Here is a 27,343-nt window from a genome sequence, read left to right on the forward strand (position 1 = left end):
TCAAGGTGAAGGGGGGGGAGGTTTAACACAGATATCAGACGGACATATTTTACACAGAGGGTGGTGGGGTCTGGAATGCGCTGTCGGGCAAGGTGGTGGAGGCGGACACACTGGGAACGTTTAAGACTTATCTAGACAGCCATATGAACGGAGTGGGAATGGAGGGATACAAAAGAATGGTCTAGTTTGGACCAGGGAGCGGTACGGGCTTGGAGGGCCGAAGGGCCTGTTCCTGTGCTGTATTGTTCTTTGTTCTTTGTTCTGATTGATTTTAAGGCTGTAAGGTAAGGTAAGTTAACCATTACACAGATCAACTTTGTGTTAGTGTTAGTGTTGAGATGCAGTAGACTCCTTTCCCCAATTGGAAATGGATTCAATTCTGTAGAAAACACTGCTTGGTGTCTCCATTATAATAATCTGAAGTGATTTAAATGCCCAGATCCATATCAAAAGTGGAAAAGAAATATTAGTAGCTGTCAGTTAGACAGCCCATCTGATGTAGCTTAGGAAAAACTTAGACAACTATTTTTGCAATTTCAATAGGCTCTGTTAGCTGGAATGGCTTGTTATTACAGCTGAGCCCACTGTGAATGCTTGGCTGAAAGTGGCAAGGGGAGGGTGAGGGCAGTGAGGGTTTGAGGGGGAGGGGGGAAGGGGGATCAGGATATTGAATTCGATGATCAGCCATGATCAAAGTGAATGGTGGAGCGGGCTCAAAGGGCTGAATGGCCTTCTCCTCCTTCTAGTTTCTATGTTTCATCATTAAAATGGGACCAATCTCCCAGTAAATGGCTGGGGGGGGGGGGGGGGTGGGGGGTTGGTTGTAGCCTGCCAGCCTGGTCATCTGTCTGCCTCCATTGCCATATTGAGACTGCCTCTAGAGGCAATGGGCCCGATTCCATCTCATAAGTTCATAATGTATAGGAGCAGAATTAGGCCATTCGGCCCATCAAGTCTGCCCTATCATTCGATCATGGCTGATATGCTCCTCATCCCCATTTTCCTGCCTTCTCCCCATAACCCTTCAACCCATTACCAATTAAAAATCTGTCTAACTCCTCCTTAAATTTATTCACTGTCTCAGCATCTACCGCACTTTGGGATAAAGAATTCCACAGATTCACAACCCTTTGGGAGAAGTAGTTTAACTTTGCTACCCCCTACCCTATCTCATCCTTGATTTTCCCAGAATGACAATATGGCCCATGTCTCCTTTTAAAGGAGAAAGGTCAGTTGGGTCAGGAAGTTTTCCAATTCGATCATCAGCTCTTCCACGAAAATCCAGTCCAACATGTTCAAGGAGGGTGTGTCCATTACTCATTTTCTTTTATTAATGCAATAAGTACACCTGGGTTCCCAACCAGTCATGCGTGCATTTGACATGAGTGATCTATAAGATCTCTTATAAAAAGTTCTCTGTCTGTATCATCATTTCTCATTGCCTGCAACGTTGCTCACTGAATCCATGCCATGTGACCATGTAGACACCGTAAGACCACGAGCCCCACTTCCCCAAACAAATAATGTATTTTCTTAAGCATTCCTTTGTTTTAAATTGGTTTTAGCATTCCTTTGATCATTTTCTCCCACCTGGTCAGGCCCAAGCATGTTCCCTGTCTGCCTGACTCAAATCTCATCTTTCCTCCTGCCCCAAGTGCAGCTGCACAGCTTTGTTTCCTGGCCAAATCCGCACACCCCGTTCCACCCTTTCAAGAGTGATTTAGTGTTGATTGGGAAACATGAACATTACTGCCGTTTAATTCGGCTCTTTCAATATTAGCTGATTTGCTTATGTGAATTTTTTGCTGTTATTTTAATGGAGGCATGAAATTAAGGACAAGGAAAATTCATGCACATCTATGAGTCTCGTCATATAGTAGCCAGAGCTTAATTTCAAGTCAAAAGTTTGCACTAATTGTGAAAGGGAAGTGGATTTACAGGATAATGGAGAGCATGGAGAAAGAGGGCCAAAACTTAGGGGATAAATAGAAGAATGATGAACTTGTGAACTGGTGCACAAAAAGGATTTAAACAGTGATGGATAAAATACATGGTATTGCAGCTGTGAGACATATGGGTGAGGAGGAAAGACCTATAGTTGGAGACATTCAAATATAGGAATGATAAGAAATTGACTTTGTACCATGGCAACAGAAACATGGGGACCAAAAATGAAAAGCAAAATAATAAAAGCAGGTGGAAGATGCAAAGAATTGGAAAGCACAAGACAGTCAAAATAGGAAAGAGGGAGTTGGGCAGTGGAAAATCAATTTTAATATTGAAAGGCAAGCAAAGAGGAAGGTGCAGAACACATACACTGTGTTTACACAGACGCACACTTTTCTTTCTCCATGTTGATGGGGCTTCCTCTCGAGCCTATGTATAGTTACTGAAGCTAATACAAAGACTCAAAATACAGTGTACTGATGTTGAAGATGTGACTTTATTTAATCAAACGATCGAATGGGAGAATGATATGAGGAAGCCCTGCATTCAAGGTATACAATGCAGGCAGCCGGATATCAGTCTGAAGAACAATGCCCCTTTGAAGGCAATTATACATTCCCAAAATCATATTGCCCACCTTTCCGGTGGGCATTATCCAGTAAACATTAATATAAATCAGTCAATAGCTATCCTATCATTAACTCCAGCCAATAACAATACACATCATGACCTAACGGGATTTCATTTGTTATTAATTTACGGATGTTACCTCCCTTCTGTTGCCCAGCAATACGGGACGCTGGACAGTGAAATGATTCCCGTCCGACCCTGAAAAATTCTTAGAAACATAGAAAAACTACAGCACAAAACAGGCCCTTCAGCCCCACAAGTTGTGCCGAACATATCCCTACCTTTTAGGCCTACCTAATAGAAACTTCATCTCTGCTCACCACCTGCGTTATCTCTCAGAGTTGTATGACCCTATTCATAAGGCTAGTATTGGTAGCCATCTTGTTCCTGACCACTGCAGGTAGCATTATTGCTTTCAGTGAGTCTATTGTTCCTTCCTTCTCCCTGTATTTTGTCACTGACTGAAGTTTCAGAAAATGTAACCAAAAGCAAACACATCCATCTTGTAATTCAAAATACATGTTTTAAATGAGAAATATTTGTTAATTATGCAGAGCTGTCTTCTATGGCAACAGCCCTGGCTGGCTTACGTTCCCATAATCCAAGATCATTCATTCTAAAGTTAGTGTCGTGTTAGTGCTCCTAAACCTATGGTTATGTGTTTATTAGCCTAATTAGCCCCCCTACATCAGTCCCCCCTTTTGGCCGTTGGCCAAGGACCAACTAAGGCCACTAAATGGATGTATCTAAGTAACTAATCTTTGCCCTTACTAAGTATTTTGATTTTCATATTCTCTTCTTCTTTACCCGACCTGCCGTCACTGATGCTGTTCCTCCTGTGAACTTAGAAAGTTGTGCACTTCCACATTTGATCAGGTATACAATTACCACTAACACTAGGATCACAATGAAAGTAATATAATCCCTTCCAGGGTTGATGTTCCCAGAGAGCCTATCCAGCCTGAGAGCCAACCACCCAAGGTAAATGGCTCAGGGTCTTTGAGTTTCTCCACCTCCTTCTTGCTGTGTACATCTAGATTAGTTATGTTTACTGAACTGTCTGGTATGTAAGTGCAACACGCTGATCCAATTACTGCACATGTCCCTCCACTTGCTGCCAAGACGCTATCCAATGCCATTATAATCCCTCTGTATGCATGGCAACCATCTCACCATTGATCATCACGAGGGCAGTTTCTGTATTGGCAACTTGTTCCCAATGGAGCACACAATTATTTCTCACATTGTTCTAACCACTCCATATTGGGTAAATATTATGCCGAAAACTGTTCTCCTTCTGTCATAGCTCGCCGGTGTCTTGGCAGACGAGGGAGTTTATATATGTGCGGAAATTTCTTTAGGGTAACAAGATCCCTTCCATCTAACAGGGAGCCAAGCCTAGGCTCTATCTCCACGAATCCAATGTACCACTTTTTAAAGTTGGATATTATGGTTCACTGAAGCAATACGATGTATTACATGACTGGTCATACTGGGTGGGTTCAGGCATAGCATACTGCTTGGGTTTACTGTACAATCACTTTCGCTTACCCCTAAGTTTTCCCAGAACCTCACAACTTCTCTGTACAATAGATTTTGCTCGGTGTAGGTGCTGCTTTAAATCTAGACTAGGAGCTGATCCTATTAAATTATAAACAAGTGTGTACCTCTACGTACAGTTAGCCTTCCTGCATAGGCCTCAATGGTGTGAAACTACTCCCTTACCTCCTAACTTAAAAATCCTAATATGTAGTGTCTTCATGTGTGCCAAGGATAAGTATTAACCCGTGTTTCCTGATGAAGATGCTGAATGATCTTAGATACTGGTCCTGTTTGAGCCAATATCTGCATACTCAGTTCTAGAAAAAATGGAAACACATACATTCATTATAAAAATTGCCATGATTCTCTCTTTACACAAGTTTCAACCGTTAGTCACTGTTAAATGAGCAAACTTCAATTATATCTCGCGTTACATCACGGTATACTTGATGTGGTCTTCTTGTCATCAATGTTGGGTGTAGTCCCGTTGTCCTGCCGCTGGGATGTGGACTTGGGCTTGGTTTGTCCTCTTTTTTCAAGAGCTCTCACAACTCTATAAAACATTTATCTGTTGGCTCGCAGCATTAAGTTAGCTCCTTATCAATTCAATCATTCCTATCTCTTACCCTCTAATACCTCCTAGATTATTTTGTGCTATTATCCGACTTAACCTAATTGCTAATCTACAAATTCAAATTACTCCAGCGAAGTTCTCAAGCTACTACAAGAACCATTATTACCCCCTGTTCAGTAGGGCTATAAATCCACTGGGGCAATCTACTGATACTCACCACTTCAGGATTACTCATTGAGATAAGATTGGGTGGCACGGTAGCACAGTGGTTAGCACTGCTGCTTCACAGCTCCAGGGACCTGGGTTCGATTCCCGGCTTGGGTCACTGTCTGTGTGGAGTTTGCACATTCTCCTCGTGTCTGCGTGGGTTTCCCCCAGGTGCTCCGGTTTCCTCCCACAGTCCAAAGATGTGCGGGTTAGGTTGATTGGCCATGCTAATATTGTCCCTTAGCATCCTGAGATGCATAGGTTAGAGGGTAAAATATGTAGGGATATGTGGGTACAGACTGGGTGGGAGTGTGGTTGGTGCAGACTCGATGGGCCGAATGGCCTCTTTCTGTACTGTCGGGTTTCTATGATTTCTATGATTTAACTGTCACCACCGCAGCCTGGGTTTCTCATCAATGAGGGCACATGTTTGTCCTGCAATGATTACATTGAGGACCTCCCCACTTGATCCCTCGCCCTTTCCTGTCTGTCATAAGTTTCACCATTACCTTATCCCCTGGTGTAAGTAACTTAGGAGTGTTCTCCTCTGCTAGTTTCGTCCAATCTCTGCGCTGCTGTAGGGTAACCACCTGTATTTTAAGAGAATGTAAACAATCAATTAATTCTCTCACTTGCTGAAACACTGCACTTCGGCTAATTTCAAGTTCTCCTCCATTCGATATTGCATCCTCTGGGAGGCGCATTGCCCTTCCTATCATCAGTTCAAAGGGGATTAAGCCTGTTCCTTGAGAAGGAGTAGCTCTTTGTCGTAACAATATTGCAGGCAAAGCCTGCACCCAATTGTTTCCTTCCTGTAGAATAGCCTTAGCTAGACTGTTCTTTAACGTCCTGTTCATCCACTCTACCATTCCTGAACTCTGGGGGTGGTATGGTATGTGAAATATTTCCTTTATTCCCAATATAATTCTGATCTGAATCTAACTGAAGAGGCATACCTCACTGGGTATTACCTAATTTACTAATATCAAAGCCACTGTTTTGACTGTAACATCTCTGCATGGGAATGCTTCTACCCACCGAGTAATCTGATCAGTAATTACCAGGTAACAGGTCTTTTCTTGCACTCTGGGTAAGGGCGCTGTAAAATCCATCTGTAGCTTTTCCCATTGTCCTTTAGGCTGTAGTTAATTACCCATCTTGACTTTGCAGGGACAACCTGATTCCACTAGGGTGCACTGCAGGCACCTTTAACAAGATTGTACATGCGGTCCCTGCCTGTGTGTGCTAATCTATGATATGCCTCCAATAAGGTCTGTTGAATTACTTCTAGGGCTATTCTGTCTTCCCTTCTCCATATGTCATCCCGACTTCTCTGTCCTCAATGTTATTCCCATTCCTGTTTGTCTTCCTCTGACGCCTGTTCCTGTATCTGTTTCACATCAATGTCTATGACTTCTCTAGCTTGTGCTGCTGCCGCACTTGCTGTTTGGATTCCTTTCAAATTCTGTTGTAACAGGTTTTTAGCTGCCTTATTTGCTCGGCCTATTGTTTTCTTCTTGGGCCTGGGTGGAAATCATCTGATGGGCCTGTACTTTTATTACTGCAGCTTCTAAGGAACTGTGAGCTGCCTGAAGTACATTCCTGATTAGATGTTCATGCTGGGTATGTCCTCGCTAAATGGTACAAATCCCCTTCTTCCCCAAGCTGTCATGTAGTCATGGACTATGCCAAAGGCGTATTAGCTGTCTGTGAACACATTTACTCCTTTTCCTTTACCCCATTCTAAAGCATTGGTCAAAGTTAACAACTCTGCTACTTGTGCTGAATTGCTCCCTAGGATTTGTTCTTCTGCAATCACTGTTCCTTCATCATTCACTACCGCGCATGCCATGTGGGGTTGGCCATTGACAAACTCCTTGGTTCCACCTACTTACAGATTAATCACTCCCTCCCCGGTGAATGGTTCTTTTGCTAACCCCCTTCGCTCGCTCCTTCTGTCACTTCTGCTATACATTCATGCTCTGTTCCTTGCACTGTTAACTCTCCTTACATCTCTGCTGATCTCTACATGTTTGTCTCCTGGCAAAAGATATTCTTCCCACTTTAAACGTCTTCCATCAGAAACTCTTTTTAACCTCCCTGCTTCTAAAAGCTGAATGATTGTGTGTGGGCTGTAGAAAATTATTTTTCCCCTCAAGCTAAGTGGCTTGGACACTCTCACAGCCCAGGAGACACATGCTAAAGCCATTATTAATCGATGCATTCCCCTGGCTACTGAATCTATCTATCCCCATGCCATTGGGTTACTACTCCAGCTTGCGCTCCATCACTCTCCTGACAAAAAATGTGAAATAGCTTGGTGAGATCCAGTAGACCCAGGGCTGGGGCTCTTGCCATGGCTTGTTTTAAATCTGAAAAGGCTTGTGCTTCCGTGTCTCCCCATATTACTTCCTCACTACTAGCCTTTTCTCCCTTAACCAAGTTCTGTAAAGGTTTGGCAAGTACAGCATAATCCTCCACAAAATTCCTGCAAGTTAAAAGACTCCAATATTTGTCTCATCCCTTCCTGATGAGAAGTCTTTGCACATAAAATATAACCTTCTTGCGATCCTCTGGAATTCCTCTTTTCCTTACCGACTTCTACAACATAATAACATCTTTGAAACAGAAATCAACCTTTCAATTTGATTCTGGGCAGTAACTTATTTTGGTTGCTCATTCATTTTCTTAAACAACAACATCATTTGTGAAAAATTATCCCAAAGTCAGAAAACAGTGCTGTGAGCTTTCAACTGTCCATTAGTGTCTATTTTATCTCTTTTTTAAAAAGCTTGTTCCTTCCCCCATAGCTTTCACCGAGCTGTGTTTTACTTCCTAGAATCCCTCTAAATATCTCTTTTTATTACCATTATTGTTCTCTGTATTCACCAAATGAATCCCACCTTTAATCCTGTCGTACTCTGTCTACTATCATCTCTTCCATAATGTCTCTTTTATTACCCTGTTCACTTCCCACATCTCATCTGTACCTCGCTTACCTGATCCTTTTCTTTAAGTGTTCATTTATTCCACTGGATCATTTCTCTCACCTCTTTCTTATTACTAATCTACCAATCATTAAACTCACACTCCTATTCTACCTTATGTAACTCTTCACTAAATGCCTGAATGCTCTCTCTCCCCTCTGCTATGTTTTGATTTAAGCTAATCATTTTACTATTTGAAATCTACCATAAAATCTTAAAACACAAAGATCCATTCTGTGTGGGACAGAATGGGTTAATTCTCTACTTGTTTCAAAATAGGGCATAGTACATTTTCTCAAATGAATGTCATCACATCAAAACCCCGTACTTCTCAATAGAAGATTAATCCCTATCTTTCCATTGTTAAGATTAAACCAAAACAAGGTTTATCATCACTTTTAAATATTCCGATTCTCAACCATACCTGCTAAAGACTATCGCACTCTCTTCACCTACTTACAACTTTTCAGTTGCAACATTTTGCCATTTTTAGACCAATGCAGACACAAAGAGCCCAAATCTCTGTCAAATTCTTACCCTCTTTTTAAAAGAATGACCTTGGCCATTGATCACCCCCACAACCCCTCACAGGGATTCAGGTGAGCCAACCTATGGTCCTTACAGCCTGACAGGGGCTCCTCTAATTAATTAGGGTGGTCAATATAAAAACATACTCACCCCCACTTAGGAGTCCTGTCCTGCCGTCTGAAGCCAGTGACATCACCCTGCTCTGCAGCACCAAATTGTTTCCAAATTGGCTTCCTCTTGAGGCTATGTACAGCTACTAAAGCTAATACAAAGACTCAAAATACAATATACTGATGTTGAAGATGTGACTTTATGTAACCAAATGATTGAATGGGAGAATGATATGAGGGAGCCCTGCACTCAAGGTATAGAATGCGGGTAGCCGGATATCAGTCTGAAGAACAATGCCCCTTTGAAGGCAATTATACATTCCCAAAATCATATTGCCTACCTTTCCGGTGGGCATTATCCAGTAAACAATACAAATCAGTCAATAGTCATCCTGACATTAACTTCAGCCAATAACAATACACATCATGACCTAATGGGATTTCATTTGTTATTAATTTATGGACATTACCTCCCTTCTGTTGCCCAGCAATATGGGACGCTGGACAGTGAAATTATTCCCACCGAATTGAACCCATGTGGCTTTCATCCGACCCTGAGAAATTCTTCATGTCTGCTCGCCACCTGCGTTATCCCTCAGAGTTGTATGACCCTATTCATAAGGCTAGCATTGGTAGCCATCTTGTTCCTGACCACTGCAGGTAGCATTATTGCTTTCAGTGAGTCTATTGTTCCTTCCCTCTCCCTGTATTTTGTCACTGACTGAAGTTTCAGAAAATGTAACCAAAAGCAAACACATCCATCTTGTAGATTCAAAATACATGTTTTAAATGAGAAATATTTGATAATTATGCAGAGCTGTCTTTTATGGCAACAGCCCTGGCTGGATTACGTTCCCATAATCCAAGATCATTCATTCTAAAGTTAGTGTTGTGTTAGTGCTCTTAAATCTATGGTTATGTGTTATTAGCCTAATTAGCCCCCTACATCACCACGTGAGCATTACCACAAGAGAAAAATGTCAGAGCCTACATGGACATACTGAATTAATGGGATTTTCACTCTGTTATTCTGCTTTTGTAATTGAAAGTGTGAAAACCAATGAAGTAGAATACATCTCTGAATAAACGTTTCACGTAGACCATTAAAGGAAAGGACGGGATGGGCTAAATGAACTTTTCTTCTTCTGTACTTTGTTCATTAACTTACATGGGATTTGCAAAAAACAGTTGAAAGAATATTTTTGGACGCCCTCAGATGAAAGTAATTAAGAAATTGCTCTAATACTTATACATCTTTAAATAAAACCAGAAAGTGCTGGAAATACTTTGACCTTGAGCTGAAAGTTTCTAGAAGGATAAATGTCATACTAATGCAATGTCACATTTTCCCAACCAACCAGTCAGATACACAAATTTTATGGTTTATCACATTTCAAGACCTTGGACTTTTGGCACTGGAGGGATTGTAGGTTGCCTTCTGTATGATTCTGCTTTAAATTAAATCCCACACACAAGAGGTGAACGCATACAAAGCACCAGTTATCTGGAATTCAACCCAACACTCAGGACTAGAAAGTGGTGAATCTATGGAACTCTGCCGCAGAAGGATGTGGAGGCCAGGTCATTGAGTGTCTTTAAGACAGAGATAGATAGGTTCTTGTTTAATAAGGGGATCAGGGGTTATGGGGAAAAGGCAGGAAAATAGGGATGAAAAAAATATCAGCCATGATTGAATGGCAGAGCAGAGTCGATGGGCTGAGTGGCCTAATTCTGCTCCTATGTCGTATGATCTTATGGACTAGACAAAGTGATTGGTAGAGTTGTGATTCTTGCAGACCACATTAATTCACATGTTGTTGTAATGACCTCAATCATCTGAGTCCCATGAGAGGTGGTATCACTGAGCAGATGGTGAATGTTCCAGGAGAACAATGGTAGTTTAGATTGGCAATTCAGATCTCCAATTTCTGAGCAGACTGGAGAAGGGACAGACATTAAAGTTTTGGCTTCCTGGTGAGTGGGGCTGGGGCGGGGCGGGGCGGGGCTGGGGCGGGGATGGGGGGGCGGGGAAGAAAGGGAGTCTGCAAGAATTTGGAGTTTCCACCAATCAGGGAAGCAGAGAACTCCCCTTTTAAAATTGGAGCCAGTAAATTTGTTGAAGATTGACTTGTAAAGTGAGGTTTGGCATTCAGGGTCTAGGTTTGAATCCTTTGTTTTTGGTGTTTCTGGAAGCAATAGGGAACAGATTGAATTTCCCTGAAAGCTGTATTCTCTTCATTGCATGTAAAATTATTCAGCCGCTTAGTTTACAATGGGTCTCATTAAAAAGTTAGCAGATTACTATTTGGGAGACAGAAGCAATGCACTTGGGGGATATTGAATAAAATTTTATGAATAGGAATTAAAATAGCTTCTCATAAAAGTATGGAAAGCGGTAGAGTACCCTCAGCATGTTTAATCTGGAATAAAAAATATATATACATAATACATATACAAATATAATTGTTTTTCGCTATAAGGTTTGTTTCAATCAACATAAAAGACTCATATGAAAGCAACCAATTATCCTCTGTAGAATCTTACAGAAGGAAGTCATTCACCTCACCCTAACACCTCTGACTGAGCCACGGTCACGCTCTCCTGCTCTTTTTCCATAGCCCTTTTTTTTCCTTTATCTGATCTTTGAAAATTTGCAAAAACACCTGCAATTCGTGCAGATTGTTTGTTTTACACTTGAGGTTCAATTCCTTTTTTGAAAATTACACCTTCCTGTTATTTGCACATAGTTCCTCTTCAATAGGTAGTGTTTTATTTGGCAGCCTTCAAGACTTCTAACCTGCACCTCATTCTAATCCATTTACAAAAGGGCAGAGTTTAATGCCCTCCCCCATGGTAAGTTTGGTGCCAGGGGAGGACATCATCAGGCAGGAATGTTGCAGGTCTTTCCACAACTGACCCAATTAAGTCCGTGGTGGCAAAACCCATGAACAGCGTTTCTGCGCAACCCCAATTAAGGTCTTTAAGAGAGCAATAACTGTCTACTTAAATGGTTCAGGCTGCACGACTGGTATTCACCCAGCAGCGGAGAGGGGACCCGCAATAGAGGAAGCCTGAAAAGGCTCCGTGTGCACCATCCAGTCTTCGATGAGCTGCAACTCCTTCCAGCAAAACATAAGGAAGACTAGAAGATTGAAGCCGGGACCTTTAGTCCCTGTTACAAGTTCTGTACCCTTTCCACGAACTCCATTCTCTCTGGCTTGATCCAGACTGTTTGCATTCTTAGCATCCCACTTAACATTGAAGTGAACTTCTGATTCCATATTCCTTTATCACTAATGTAGTTTACTTCCATTACCATAACATCACCTGCCTGCACCCTCACCGTAGCCTGAAATATTCATACTTCTTTGTTACATCTAGATACAATAACTTGAACGCTCTCCTAGTCCAACCAACCCTCTTCCATAAATGTCACCTTACTCAAAACTCTACTGTTTGTATCCTCTCCTAAATCATTCCTTACTTGCAAAAACCCCAACCCTTGAGAACCTACGTTGGCTTCAATTCCACCCAAAAGCCTCAAATTTTTAAAATTTGCATTGTTTTTAAATCCCTCCGCAGCATCACTTCTCTCTTTAACTGTAACCGCCTACAGTCCACCTCTCACTCCAGGAGGGACATTTTACCGTCCCGCGTGCCACGGGAATTGTAGCGGGCAAGGGGCGGACCATGGAAAAGTCCACTGACCTCGGGTGGGATTTTCCAGTTTCAGGGTGAGCGAGATCGGAAAACCCGACCCCCATGTCTGGATTTCCTTGGGATATTTTCTCAGTTAAAAGCACTTTTTAACTCAACACAAATACATTTTGTTGGAGATACTGTTAAACTAACCTAATTGTTAGGTTAACCTAACATATTTTCAGTCATCATGGTTTGATGATTGAAACACCAAACCACGCACTAAGTTGTTTTGTTCTGTGGTAAATGAGTATTAACATTGTGCCTTATTTTAGCTACAGAAAGTAATGTAAAAGATGAAGTGAAATTTTAAACGCTTTGTTTTTAAGCTCCGCACCAAAGACTATTCCCCATTAATTACATTCTACAAAATTAAATGTTATTTGTTTATGCACTACCTCAATTTGTTACTCGCCCAAGCGTTGAACATAAACTGGTGTACTTGCTGATTTATTTGTAAGCCATGTACCGATATTTCTGAGTCCTATGGTGATGTAGACTTTGGTACAGGGAACTTAGACAGTAACTATAGGATAACCACGCCTGAGATAAACAAGCAGTATTAAAGACAAATATCGGATTCATGATAATATTCATAACATAACTATTATCCTTGAATGTGGAAAATGTTCCACATTGTCCTAAAACTCGTTAAAACTTAGGTATATTTGCTTGACAACTTCAAGATTTGAAGCCTACAGATCAATCTGCATCTTTCTTTCCTTACTCTTTCTCTTTCTCACTCTCTCTCATATCCCCAGAAGGGATAAACAATTTGACCAGGAACAATGGAAGTCAAAAAAAAGTATTTTTCAGATTTCAATAAAACGGACCGAGTACAAACAACAGGAAACTTTGGGAACACAGAGCAGGACAATCAGCCTCTGTGAAGATAATACAAATATTGCGTTGGTCCAAAATTGTCTATTTTTCTGTCAGCTTTCTCCATCTGCATTTTTGCTTTTATCATTGACCTGAAATATTAACGCTGTTTCTTTCCACAGATGCTGCCTGACCTGCTGAGTATTTCCAGTACTGCCTGTTTTACTTTCAAATTTCCAGCATCTGCCGCCGCATTTTATTTTTGTTTTGAATACTCAAATATATAAACAGTCAAATGGTAATAAAAGGAAGGGTGGGGCCAACAGAGAACCAAGGAGGAAATATTTCTGGAACAGAGGACCAAGGAGGAAATATTTCTGAACTTCTAAATGAATATTATGCACCAATCTCCATTAGAGAAGAGGATGTTGCCATTGAGCTGACAAGGAGGGGTTAGTAGGATTATTGGATAGGCTAAAATTAAAGAGGAGGTACTTAAAAGTAAGGCAGTCCAGATAGGATGAATCTTAGATGACTGAAGGAAGTCAAGGTTGAGACTGGGAGGCTCTGACCATCATCTTCTAATTCTTATTGGTGTCGAAGGGTTAGAGGATTAAACCTGGTTAAAAAATGGGGGAGGGATAAAGTAGTCAACTTAATGTCAGTGGTGGATAAACATTTAGAGATAATAATGAATTGGCACTTGGAAAAGCATTGGTTAATAAATTAAAGTCAGCGTGCTTTTAATAAAGGCCAATTGTATTTGAATAACTTAACTGAGCTCTTTGAAGAAGCAACAGTGAGGGTTGATGAGGATAATGTGATTGATAGAGTAAATGAATTAAACATGCATATCAAAATTGTTGCAGTATTTAGGAAAGTATTAAATGCAATGGGTGATTTGTGACTGCATAATTCTAAAGTAGAAAAATCTGCAAAGTCAAGAGATCACTGAAATTGAGAAAATTTGTCCAAATTAAATGGAACAATAGCAGGAACTGAATGGTGTCCTTTTACATTTGCTCATGGACACTTTTCCCCCACCACCTGCCTGCCCCCTCCCCATTTCTGTAAAATAACTAAGTCAAATGTATCAAAAAAATGTTTTGATCATTGCACTACATTTGCCTAACTGCTTTACGTCTCCCACCTGGAGACTATAACCTCACACTAAAAAAATGGAAGTACACAGTGTTGGAAATTGGCGAGTGACATGAACCTGTAATTGGGTAGGAGATAGGAGGAGCCCCCCATCCATTGACTCTGTCTACACGTCCTTTGGAAAATCAGCCAGCATAATCAAGGACCACATGCACTCCGGACATACTCTCTTCCACTTTCTGCCGTCAGGAAAAAGATACAAAAGTCTGAGGTCATGTATCAAATGATTCAAGTACAGCTTCTTCCCTGCTGCCATCAGACTTTTGAATGGACCTATCTCATATGAAGTTGATCTTTCTCTACACCCTAGATATGACTGTAACACTACATTCTGCACCCTCTCCTTTCCTTCTCTATGTACCGTATGCTTTCTCTGTACAACGCGCAAGAAACAATACTTTTCACTGTATTCTAGTACATGTGACAATAATGAATCAAATCAAATCAGGGGAGCACAGGTAGAGATTAAGGAAACATTCCCTGATTGGCAGGATGTGACAAGTGGTGTTTCTCAGGTTTTATACTGGGATCTCAACCCTTTGCCTTATATATTAATGATTTAGGCAAGGAATAGAAAACTTTATTTTTAAGTTTGATGATAACACCATGTTAAAATGCATAGTAAGCTGTTTCGGGTGACTTCTCATTTTTAGTCATTTCAATCTCCATCCCAATTTATCATGCTCTCTCTCCTCTGAGTTCTATCCTCCCTTAATCTTTCCTACATATGAACTCTCCAACTCATATTCATTACTCATGGCCCTTTGACCATGCTATTTCCCATGGCCTCACTCCTCCCATTGTTTTAATCACAGGATGGATGACATCTGATCACTTTCTTATATTGGTCTCCAGCCGTATCAACATTTCTTTGATAATGATCCTTGGAAGCATCTTGAGACATTTTAAATGCCTTTCATAAAAGCAAATGGGTGTTGTAGCTGGGAGTCAGAAGGTTATAAAGGAACATAGATTAAATGAGTGGACAAAACAATGGAAGATGGAATCTAATGTGTAGAAGTGTGCTGAGAAAAACAAATCAAAATATATTATTAATGGGGAGAGACTAGGGGCGGGACTTTCCGGCTGTGCTCGCCCCTAGACCGGAAAATCCTCCCCAAGGTCAATGGACCTTTGCGTGGTAGGTGGGACGGGAAAATTCCACCCTAGGAGCTGTAGAGGAGCAAAGGGATTTGAGTGTCCAAAACACAACTCGTGCACAGGTAGAAAAAGTAACCACAGAGGCTCATGGAATGTTGATCTTTATCTTAAGGAGATTGGAATGCAAAAGTGAAGAAGTGATGCTTCAGTTGTATAACACACTGGACTAGGCCCACTTGAACTTGTGTTCAAGTTTGTGTACATATGAGCCATGATCTAATAGCATGGCAAAACATGCTCAGACAGCTGAAATGCCTACACCTGTTCCTATCTTTGGCCAAGATTGCATACTAGTTTCATTTCACTGCAACAAGTAGAGCTTTATGACAAGTTCCACCTTGCCCCTGGGGTAAGGGAAGAAGGAGGCCAAGGTTTGACCAGCTGACCATGTATATCCTAATTGTTTCCCAATAATTCCAAGGTTCAGAAAAATTATAACTTGTGTTCTGGCTTTAGGTTAGATATGTGATGGTTTTTTTTCACATGCACAGCAAGTCTATAACATAAGTTAGGTAAATAATCTAAGCTGAAAGCAACGGTTCAGGTGAGACAACAGCCATCTGGTTCTGGTATTCATTTATCTGGCATCTTTAATGTGTGAATAAGACAAATCTGGCCAATGATGCAAGTAGTACTTGTTACATCCCAACAACATTCATTTATGTAGGACTTTTACCATAGTGAAGTATCCCAAGGCTCTTCACAGGAGCCCTTAATAAAACAAAATTTGCCACCAAGTCACATGGAGTGATATTCAGACAGGTTATGAACATTCGATCAAAGGTTGTAAAGGGTGACTTAAAGGAGAAAAGAGAGGTAGCAAAATTAAGGGAAATTCTACAGGAAAGTGGGGAGTGAAATAAATCAGGGACATGTAATTAGCTAGAATTCGATGAGCGCAGGGATCTTGGCCAGATCTCTGTAATCTGTTCTGGCTATGTATATAGCCAGAACAGATTACAGAGATAGGGAAAAGCAGGGCCACGGAAGAGTTTATAAATGTGGATGAGAATTTTAAAATCAATGCATTGCTGGACCAGGAGCCAATATAGGGCAACAAGCACAGGAGTAATAACGATTTAGTTAGAATGCGGGCAGCAGAGATTTGGACGAGCTCAAGTTTACGCACACCTTTAATGCATATTAATGTTTTTTAATATGTTTTATAATTTAGTTTTATGGATGTATGAGATAACATTTCTCATAAAAATGGTTTCACTTTTCTTCAAAAGTATGAACAGGAACAGCAAAAATTGGAAGAATGGGAGAGTGTGCCAGAGTTCATCAAAGTCAAGGAATCTTTGAGAAGAACAAAGGTAGCAGTTGCTGCAGAAGACGGTCTGATGTCTTAGCCAAGAATTATTGTGATTATCAATTTGAACTGTGCCTCTTCAGAAATTGTACCAGCCAATATAACAATTAAAAAGGGGGAATTTGTAGATTTCAATAATGAATTGATTGATTTATATCAAAGATCAGCCCTTTTTTTAATTGAAAACACTATATTGCTCCCTCAATTGTACAGTAATCATTTTGCCACATCTTCATTTCTGCCAATACTTTCATCATTTTGGCTATTTGTGACTTTCTAATAGATATGTTCAATCACAAAGAAAATACAATCCTGCAATTCCTTTAGTCAATTTAATTGGGTATTAACCAGGTCATAATCTAATATGGTCAGATGTGACAGCCGCTAAACCAACTGGTTAAGATTAAATCTACATTTATTTCCAGTCCTAATATCCCAGTGATTTCCTGGCTAATTTTAATGATTGTTTGCCAAACTTGGGTTTACCTGAACAACACAGTGGATGGGACTTTCCAGTCCCGCTTCTGGGCTGTCAACGGGTTTCCCATTGTTCACAGTCTTCACGGCCGGGGAACCGATGGTGGTGGGGGAAGGGGGGAGGGTGGGGGAAGGGGGGTGGTCAGGGGTTGCTGTCCACAAGAACGGAAGATTTCAGCCAGTGTCTTTGGATTTAGATTAAACGCTACTTGAGTTTTTCAAAATTGTAAAATGCCTTTCACAAGTTAGAATAAAGTGTTTATTAGCTTGTTTCCAGTATTATTTCCAATGTCTCATAATTGTAATCATGTACAATATTACATTATGGGAGTCTGTGGGTAAGAGCTGGATGAGCAACAGTGTAATAGAATTGGGATTTTAAAAATCTTCTCTGAAATGTGTTTGATTAGTTTTAACTCCATTTGCAGTGGCACAAAATTAATTGGTTCTAAATTGCCAATCTTGTTCATAAAGGCGCGGTGGCACAGTGGTTAGCACTGCTGCCTCACTGCGCAAGGGATCCCTGTTTGATTCCCAGCTTGGGTCACTGTCTGTGCAGAGTCTGCATGTTCTCCCCGTGTCTGTGTGGGTTTCCTCCGGGTGCTCCGGTTTCCTCCCACATTCTGAAAGACGTGCTGGTTAGGCGCATTGGCCATGCTAAATTCTCCCTCAGTGTACCCAAACAGGTGCCGGCATGTGGCGACTAGGGGATTTTCACAGTGACTTCATTGCAGTGTTAATGTAAGCCTACTTGTGACACTAATAAATAAATAGGCCAGAGAAGATTTTTAAAATCCCAATTCTATTACACTGTTGTTCATCCAGCTCTTACCCACAGACTCCCATAATTTAATATTGTACATGATTACAATTATGAGACATTGGAAATAATTCCTGCATGCAGAAATTTTCTATATGCAAAATAACCTGATATGGAACGTTTTTAGATGTGTTTTACTTATTTTGTATTGTAATTTAACTACTTCTTATGTTAAAGAAATTAAACGTTCATATGTTCATTACACCGTGGGATTTATTTGATTCTGGATTCCATGAGGGAGTCTGCGTTTTGAATTCAGGGCTCTGGGGGGGCATGCTCAATGTCCAGGATTTCTGTAGTTTTAGGGCTCAGCTATCCTGACAGCAGTGGGCCTGCATGGTGGTGTGGCATGAAAATGACAACCAGGGGACAGTACGAAACGTGAGCCCACACGTCAGGGTATCAGGACAGTCAGCTCCTTGAAGCTGAAGCGCTGCTATAAACTCCATGCTGCTAAGAGGACATGGGCTCAGAAAAGCTCCAGGAGCTGTTGGTAGCTCTGTTCTGTTAAGGCTTAAGGGCTGAGGGAAGCGCAAGAGCAGCATTGGCTCCACGCAGCTGTGGCTGAGGGAAGCAAATGAGCTGGGATTACTCCATACTGTTGAGAAGTTTGGGAATTCCTGGAGCAGTCGTTGGTAGCAGCTCAGCTGCATTGTTGGGGGGCAACAAAAAAAAACCTGAGGACAAGGTCAACCTTGTAAAGTTAAAGCACAGTTGGCTTATCCGTGAAGGACAGTTGTTGGCAGCACCATGGCTGTGGAGCTTGAACTGTGTCTTGTTTGGACACTTGAAGGTAAAAGTAAAAAGTTTATTTATTAGTCACAAGTAAGCTTACATTAACTCTGCAATGAAGTTATAGTGAAAATCCCCTAGCTGCCGTACTCCAATGCCTGTTTGGGTATACTGAGAGAGAATTTAGCATGGCCAATGCACCTAACCAGCATGACTTTCGGAATGTGGGAGGAAACCGGAGCACCTGAAGGAAATCCACACAGACACGGGGAGAACATCCAAACTCCACACAGGCAGTGACCTAAGCCAGGAATTGAGCCAGGGTCCCTGGTGCTGTGAGCAGCAGTGCTAACCACTGTGCCACCCTGGCAACACATGAGGACACGATCTTGTAGTAGATCTGCTCAGCTGGGAAGTTACCTGGGAGCAAATCTGAGAGAGATCTGGAGTAGTGTCCCTTTGGTCGAGGATTGTACCATGGATCTACCGTGGAGTAAAGCTGCTGTCAGCAAGTGAGACTAGCTCTCTCGAGCACAAGAGCTGAAATTCTTCAAGAGGAAGATGGTGTTTTAAAGAATTTTTGTGACTCAGCAGAGAGATGTAAGAATGTCAATGGTTGCATGCGAAACAAGGGTCGACTCAGAAGAAAAATGTTCAATTTATAGAACCAACTTTCATGCTCAAAAGGTAGGTTAGATAATGAAAAACAGGAACTGGTGAAAACACTTGAGTGGTTACAGGAAGTAGAATGTTTGAATGAAGACTTGAAACATCGAAATGATAAACTTAAAGAAGTAAATTTAACAAAAATAGGTCTTCAATTAAAATTTGATGAACTTTAAATATCAAAAGTCTTTACGGCAAATGCCTTGAACAGGGAAATAAATTACTTATGAGCAGAACATTTGGTTGAATATCAAGTAAAAAATCAAGGCACATGAACTATTGGAACTTCATCGTGCAAAGAGCAATGACATTTTTGAATTTCAATGCAATCTGGAAAACAGGAAGTATGAGACATGTGGCATGGAAAAGCAGATTCAGAGTTTAAAAGTGGTTAAGAAAAATTCTGAGAAACATATGAAAATCTAACAAGTAAATTGAAAGAGTCTAAGGAGCAATCAGCAATCATGAAAGAAAGAGTCTGAAGTTAGCTGAAGTTATCAAACTTGTGTAAGGATTCCACAGATCACTGTGAAAGTAAGGCAACTGAACTCACACAAAGAGTTGTAGAGCTAAATGTAAAGATTAATAAACTTGGAAAAGAATTGGAATGTAAGGGAGTAAACAAATATTTGAATGAAATTGTGAAAGAAGCGGAGAGGAAGGCTCTTTTTTTTTGAAGGAGCAATGAGAAGTTAATTGCTGATGCTCTGTCCTGAGTTTAAAGAAAGGGCGTGGGATTTTCTGACTGGGTCATCCCAAAAACGGAAAATCCCGCCTGAGGTCAATGGACCTTTGCATGGCCCACAACCGCCCCCTCCGCCCCTCTCCCCGGCCCCCCGCTACGATTCCTGCGGCAGGTAGGATAAGAAAGGTGCAGGAGACAAAGCAAGACCTGAGTTCTGAAAGTTCTATGATGTTTAAATACTGATAATTCTGCTTGCTACATGTACTTAATTTTGTTTTGGTTAAGCTCTTATAACTCTGTAAATACAATATGTCTTATTGTGAAAAAATGATGATCTGTATAGTATGTAACAATAGTGTACACATGAAACCTAAGTGCAGTAGAGCTGCTGTCAGCTGTGGATCAGACTAGTTCTTTGAAGGAGAGGAGGTAAAATTCCTCGTGAGGAAAACTGAGTTTTAAAGATTTTTTCTTTCTCATTTTGATCACTGACATCTGGGTAGGTTGCTGAGAAATTTGAGGTATCTCTCTTGGTTGTGTCTGCTGTTTAAGATGCAATTTATTGTCCATTCAACAATAGCTTGCCTGTTAATTCATGTTTATCTCATGTTAATTTTATATGTTAAAGTGAAAGATGGATAATATTGCCTGTCTGCTTTGTTGATTCTTATATAGGAACAATTCTTCTACTTGTTTGAATCTGTGGAATCTTCTGATTTGATTCTCTTAGTAATTAACTGGGATTGCAAATTTTGTCGACTTGAAGCAAAATGTTATTGGTCCCCAACCGGATAGTGACAAAATTTAGTGGTCAACCCTAGGATTTTAACAGAATTTACAAAGTGACAATCCTTCAGAGGGAAAATTTCTGGATTTTTTTTAGTAGGAAATGAGGATTTTTTCTGGGGTCATGGAGAAATGCAAAGATGAGTCAAAGCTATATAACTGAGCAAAGGCAATAACAGAACTTGCATCTATACCGTCTGTCATGATCTCAGAACATCTCAAAACTCTTCATAAACAATTAATTGTCTTGAAATATGGTCACTACAGTAATGTAGAAAATTTTGGCATTCAATGTATGCAAAAAGGCAATTAAATAAGGGATGTTTCGATTCACTTGAGAAGTCAAATGGGGCCTTTGTGTAGCATCTTCATTGAAAAGTGCAATTCTGACAGTTCAGCGGTTCTTCAGAATTGTGCTTAAGGTGTCTGAATAGATTACATGCTGAAGTCTATGGTTAGTGCTTGAATTCATGACAGTCTGACTCTGAAGTGAAAGCTCTACCATGAACATTAGTTAGTGATGACACTAATAAGACCATAAGAAATAAGAGCAGGGGTAGGCAGTTCAGCCCCGCTCCACCATTCAATAGAATCATGGCTGATCAGGCCTTCCTTGGCCACTTTCTTGCTCTTTCCTTATAACCCTTACTGATCAAAATCTTATCTATCTCAGCTTTAAATATACACAAGGACTCTTTCTCCACAGCTCTCTCTGGTAAGGAGTTCCAAAGATTCATAAGACTCTGAAAGAAGAAATTCCTCCTCATCTTAGTCTTAAATTAGTGCCCTTTAGTCTGAGACTATGCTCTCTGCTCCTAGACTCTCCTATAAGGGGAAACATCCTCTCAGCATTTACCCTGTCAAGCTCTTTAGAATCCTCTATGTTTCAATGAGATCATCTCTCATTATTTTAAATTCCAATGAGTAGAGTCTCATTCTGTTTAACCTTTCCTCATAAGACAAGCCCTCCATCCTAGTGAACTTTCTCTGAACTGCTTCCAATACAATATCTCTCCTTAAATAAGGGGACCAAACTGTTCACAGTACTCCAGATGTGGTCTCATCAGTACCTTGTACACTTACAGCAAGACTTCCCTATGCTTCCACTTCAACCCCCTTGAAATAAGGGCCAACATTCCATTAGCCTTCCCAGTTACTGCTGCACCTGTGTGCTAGCTTTGTGTTTCTTGCACTAGTCCCCCAAGTCCCTTTGTGTTGTAGCTTTTTGCAGTTTTTCTCCATTTAAATAATACTCTGTTCTTTAGTTCTCCCTTCCAAAATGAACAACTTCACATTTTCCCACATTATACTCTGTTTGCCAGCTTTTTGCCCAATTATTAACCTATCAATATCTCTTAAACTGCATGTATTCCTTTTGCAACTTGCCTTTCCACCTATTTTTGTGTTGTCTGCAAATTTGGCTACAGTTCGCTTCCTTCTGCCAAGTCATTAATATGCATAAGGGCGGCACGGTAGCACAGTGGTTAGCACTGCAGCTTCACAGCTCCAGGGACCTGGGTTCAACTCCCGGCTTGGGTCACTGTCTGTGTGGAGTTTGCACATTCTCCTCGTGTCTGCGTGGGTTTCCTCCGGGTGCTCCGGTTTCCTCCCACAGTCCAAAGATGTGTGGGTTAGGTTGATTGGCTATGCTAAAATTGCCCCTTAGTGTCTTGAGATGTGTAGGTCAGAGGGACTAGTGGGTAAATGTGTAGGGATATGGGGGTAGGGCCTGGGTGGGATTGTGGTCGGTGCAGACTCGATGGGCCGAATGGCCTGTTTCTGCACTGTAGGGTTTCTATGATTTCTATGATTTCATTGTAAACAGTTGTGGTCCCAGGACTGATGCCTGTGGAACCACACTGAAATACATGTCACCAACCTGAAAAAGAATATCTTATCCCCACTCACTGTTTCCTGCCCATTAGCCGGTTCTCTATCCATGTCAATATACCACCTCCAACACCATGGGCCCTTATCTTATGACTTAACTTTTTGTGAGGTACCTTGTTGAACACCTTCTGGAAACCCATGTAATGTAAGGGAATAGCTATCTTTATATTTACTGCTTCAAATTTGTATAATCTTCTCGTTTGATCTTAATACTCTACTCATTCTCACCTGACTAAATGTTCTACATGAAACAACACAGTGCACATCTGCTTCAGCGACTGAGCTGACATTTCCCTCAGGCTTTTTCCGTGCCCCTGCATCCCAGTTCAGCTTCTATCAACAATTTCTCCAGATACTTTTTTGAGTTCCAACTTCTAAACATTGTGGAGAAATCTCAGCCCCAGGGCTTCCCTAGTTAAAGGGGCTAAGTATGTTCCAGGGCTTCCCTGAGCCAGAACTCATAATAGAACAGACCCACCAATGGCACCTGGGGATTTTATGAGTCCCAGTCCCTTCAGCAGCGTGTTCCTAACAGCAGCGTTTCAACTGCAGATCCAATTTTACTCTATCTATTCCCAACTTCTCATCACATGTTCAAAAGGGCCAGAGGCTTGGGTCATGTGACCTTCCTCCACCAAAATGACCTCAAAAGGGACGTTTATCCAGCATCTGGAATCAGTTTTTCATTTCGAAATGATAATGTCGAGGGTCTGCTATTTGGGGAACCATTGTCTCAGTAGAATCACTGACTCCGCTAGCAACATTGGCTTATCAAATACAGATGACATTCCTGTAGCTCCTTTTGAAATTGGTCTGAACTGTCCCAGGTTAGTAGCTCCGTAGGCATAAGGAGGTGTGACATTCCAGAAGTTAAGTGAGTTATTTTGCCTGGAGAAAAGGTCCAGTTTAAAAATAAAAAAATAGCAATAAGGATAAAGTTTTAAAATATATATAGTGTTGGGTTTCTTTTCCATGTTGGAGGAGCCCAACACTACGTGTAAATCATATGCTAGTTATATTGCAGTATAGTAGTTAGTTTCCTACTGATTTTTTAAAAATATCAACAGTTTTAAATATGTGTCTATTAGTGTCCTTGTGCCCAAAAAATCCAGTGTAACTTTTGGAGCTTCAAATAAAAGGCCTGCAAATAATAGCAATTAATGGTGATTGCGACATGGCTAATTTGGTGAACAGGGCCTGTTTCTAATATCGGGTGGGATTTTCCGGCTGCATTCACCCCAAAACCGGAAAATCCTGCTCAAGGTCAATGGACCTTTGCATGGTCCACCCCCTGTCTGATACGATTCCCGTGGCATCCAGGAAAGTTCCCCCTATGATATTTTTCAAACTAGTCCAAAAGGTCACAGAAAATCCATTTGCACAAAACACAATTTGTGCTTAAACTTCCACAATCATTTGCACCAGTTTTACGGATTTCACCTGAATTATGCCAAAGAAATCAATGCAATGAAGGAGAAAGTCCAGATCAGTAGGTTTGGCCAATTATTTGCATTGGTTAGCAATGCCACAGGAGCTGATAGTTTCCCTAATGGATTCAGGTAGCTGAAGTTTCTGTTTAGCACTGGTTTGTTTAGTACTATCTGAAATTACATGAGTGCAAAGTCTATTTTATCTTAAAGATATCTAATTTCTCCCTTTGGTCTGCCTAATCCAGGCACCTTCTGCAGCTTGGGATGTGTGCTTCTTCCAGGCTCTGCTTAAACTGGCTGCAAAGTTGTGAATATCCTTTCCTCTTTCAGGAGATATGCCTGACCTTCATTAAGTGCCTATGCACGGCTCACATTGGGACTCAGTTGCAGGTTCAAACCTGAAGCCTACCATTAGGTGGAGGATTGCATTTATTTCCCAATACACCTCATCACAAGTTAAGAAAGCCTGTTTCAGCACAGCATTTAACTTGAACAATCTCGATCTTTTAAAAAGAACAGTTTAACGATATTAGATTAATTTAATTATACTACAGCTTAGAGGTGACTACAAATAGCTTCTTACAAAAAGATCGCAATCGTGGATCTTTTCATTTTCAATGAATTTCCCAGGGGGGCAGTATTTCTAACATACTGTAATCAGTTTGCTTTTTTTTAAAAAGTGGGAAAATGGTGCCTCCTCCATTTATTGCAAACATCACTTTTTTTTGTCTATGTTTTCTTTCTCTGCTTTTGGCCTACTTCCTATTAAGTTTGTTGCTGAATGTCTTCCATGGAAAGTGTACATCTCCAATTCTAATTGTGACCTATTTGTCACAACTGGGGTGGCATGGCAGTATCGTAGTTAGCACTGCTGCCTCACAGTGCCAAGGACTCGAGTTCTATTCCTGTCTTGGGTCATTGTCTGTGCAGACTCTGCACATCCTTCTCATGTCTTCATGGGCTTCCTTCGGGTGTTCCGGTTTCCTCCCACAGTCAGAAAGATGTGCTGGTTAGGTGCATTGGCCATGCTAAATTCTCCCTCATAGCAGTGTTAATGTAAACCTACTTGTGACACTAATAAATAAACTTAAATATTGAGCAAACTCCAGTGTACTTTGAGCAGAGGAATTCCAAAAAATATATGACAGAATGCAAAATGAACGAGTAACAGCGTATTATTTGCTACTTTCACCATTTCAATATTTTTGTCTCCCCAAACTATTGCACTCTAATATTTCTTTCTCTAAAGCACACAGATCTTATAACAGTTTTTTAAAAAAGTTTATTTATTATTGTCACAAGTAGGCTTATATGAACACTGCAATGAAGTTACTGTGAAAATCCCCTAGTCGCCACACTCCGGTGCCTGTTCGGGTACACTGAAGGAGAATTTAGCATGGCCAATGCACCAACCAACACATCTTTTGGACTGCGGGAAGAAACTGGAGCACCCGGTGGAAACCCACGCAGAATGGGGAGAACGTGCAGACTTTGCACAGACAGTGATCCAAACCAGGAATCAAACTTAGGTCCCTGGCTCTGTGAGGCAGCAGTGCTAACCACTGTGCCAACAGGAGGTGCAGAAATAGATTCTAGATGCAAGCTGCTGACCACAGACAGTAGCTACACATGCAACACTGACTTAAACTGCCATATCTTTTTTGTCAGCTTCACATTTTCAAATAACATTTTTCATTAAAACTTGCCAAGTTTAGAAAATCATTGCCTGGCATATATGTGCTTCATTATCTTCATATCCTAAAAATTGAACTCAAGAAATCACAGTTCCCTGAACATAAGAACATAAGAACTAGGAGCACGAGTAGGCCATCTGGCCCCTCGGGCCTACTCCGCCATTCAATAAGATCATGGCTGATCTTTTTGTGGACTCAGCTCCACTTACCTGCCCACTCACCGTAACCCTTAATTCCTTTACTGTTCAAAAATGTATCTATCCTTGCCTTAAAAACATTCAATGAGATACCTCAACAGCTTCACTAGGCAGGGAATTCCACAGATTCACAACCCTTTATGTGAAGAAGTTCCTCCTCAACTCAGTCCTAAATCGGCTTCCTCTTATTTTGAGGCTATGCCCCCTCGTTCTACTTTCACCCGCCAGTGGAAACAACTTCCCTGCTTCTATCTTATCTATTCCCTTCATAATCTTATATGTTTCTATAAGATCTCCCCTCATTCTTCTGAATTCCAATAAGTCAAGCCCCAGTCTACTCAGTCTCTCCTCATAAGCCAACCCTCTCAACTCCGGAATCAACCTAGTGAATCTCCTCTGCACCCCCTCCAGTGCCAGTATATCCTTTCTCAAGTAAGGAGACCAAAACTGTACACAATACTCCAGGTGTGGCCTCACCAGCATCTCATACAGCTGCAACATAATCTCGCTGTTTTTAAACTCCATTCCTCTAGCAATGAAGGACAAAGTTCCATTTGCCTTCTTAATTACCTGCTGCACCTGCAAACCAACTCCTTGAGATTCCTGCACAAGGACACCCAGGTCCCTCTGCACAGCAGCATGCTGCAATTTTTTATCATTTAAATAATAGTCCATTTTGCTGTTATTACTACCAAAATGGGTGAAAATACAGTGAAGTCATAATCAGCAAAATGTGGTATGTTTAATGCCAAATGGCTTATTTTAATCACTTCTTCCAGGAAAACCTACCTTCATCAACCTGAAATTAAATGCATATCTAAGATGAAGTGTTAAATCAAGCCCAGAGGTGTGTGTAATGCCTGATTCCGTCAGCTTGGATCTTATTTGGGCACTCTGATTGGACTTAATTGGCTTTTTTGATTAGGAATAAAGTACCAAAGAAAGGGAGCACATCTGTATCTTATATATAAATCCATATTAGTTGCTATGTATACCATTTTTACTGTAAACGGTTTGCAACTGACTACTCAACCAATTGATTAATCAGTAAAGGGAGACTTAAGTATATATATAAATATTATATATGTAAGTTGGCATGGTGCATGTTGTTGTATTAGAGTTTTTATATTGTAAAGACTCATGAAGACATTAATGTACGTATTTAAAGGAAGGTTAGATAAACATGAGGGAGAAAAGAACAGATTATGCTGCTAGGGTGAGATGAGGCAGATATGTAAGAAGCATGTAAGAAGTACCAATGCTGGCAAGGACTAGTTGGGCCAATT

General features: G+C 40.9%; 1 protein-coding gene across 1 annotated transcript in view; it reads left to right on the forward strand.

Annotated features, from left to right (window-relative positions):
- The window catches only part of LOC144479206 (protein FAM107B-like), a 31,271-nt gene extending 14,551 nt beyond the window's left edge, over positions 1-16,720 (forward strand). The window contains exon 4 of the mRNA XM_078197867.1: positions 16,601-16,720. Coding sequence (XP_078053993.1) covers positions 16,601-16,720 — 120 coding nt within the window. The remainder of the gene's footprint in view (positions 1-16,600) is intronic.
- Positions 16,721-27,343: the final 10,623 nt, after the last annotated feature.

Source organism: Mustelus asterias, chromosome 25 (assembly GCF_964213995.1).
Source record: "Mustelus asterias chromosome 25, sMusAst1.hap1.1, whole genome shotgun sequence".
Taxonomy (NCBI): domain Eukaryota; kingdom Metazoa; phylum Chordata; class Chondrichthyes; order Carcharhiniformes; family Triakidae; genus Mustelus; species Mustelus asterias.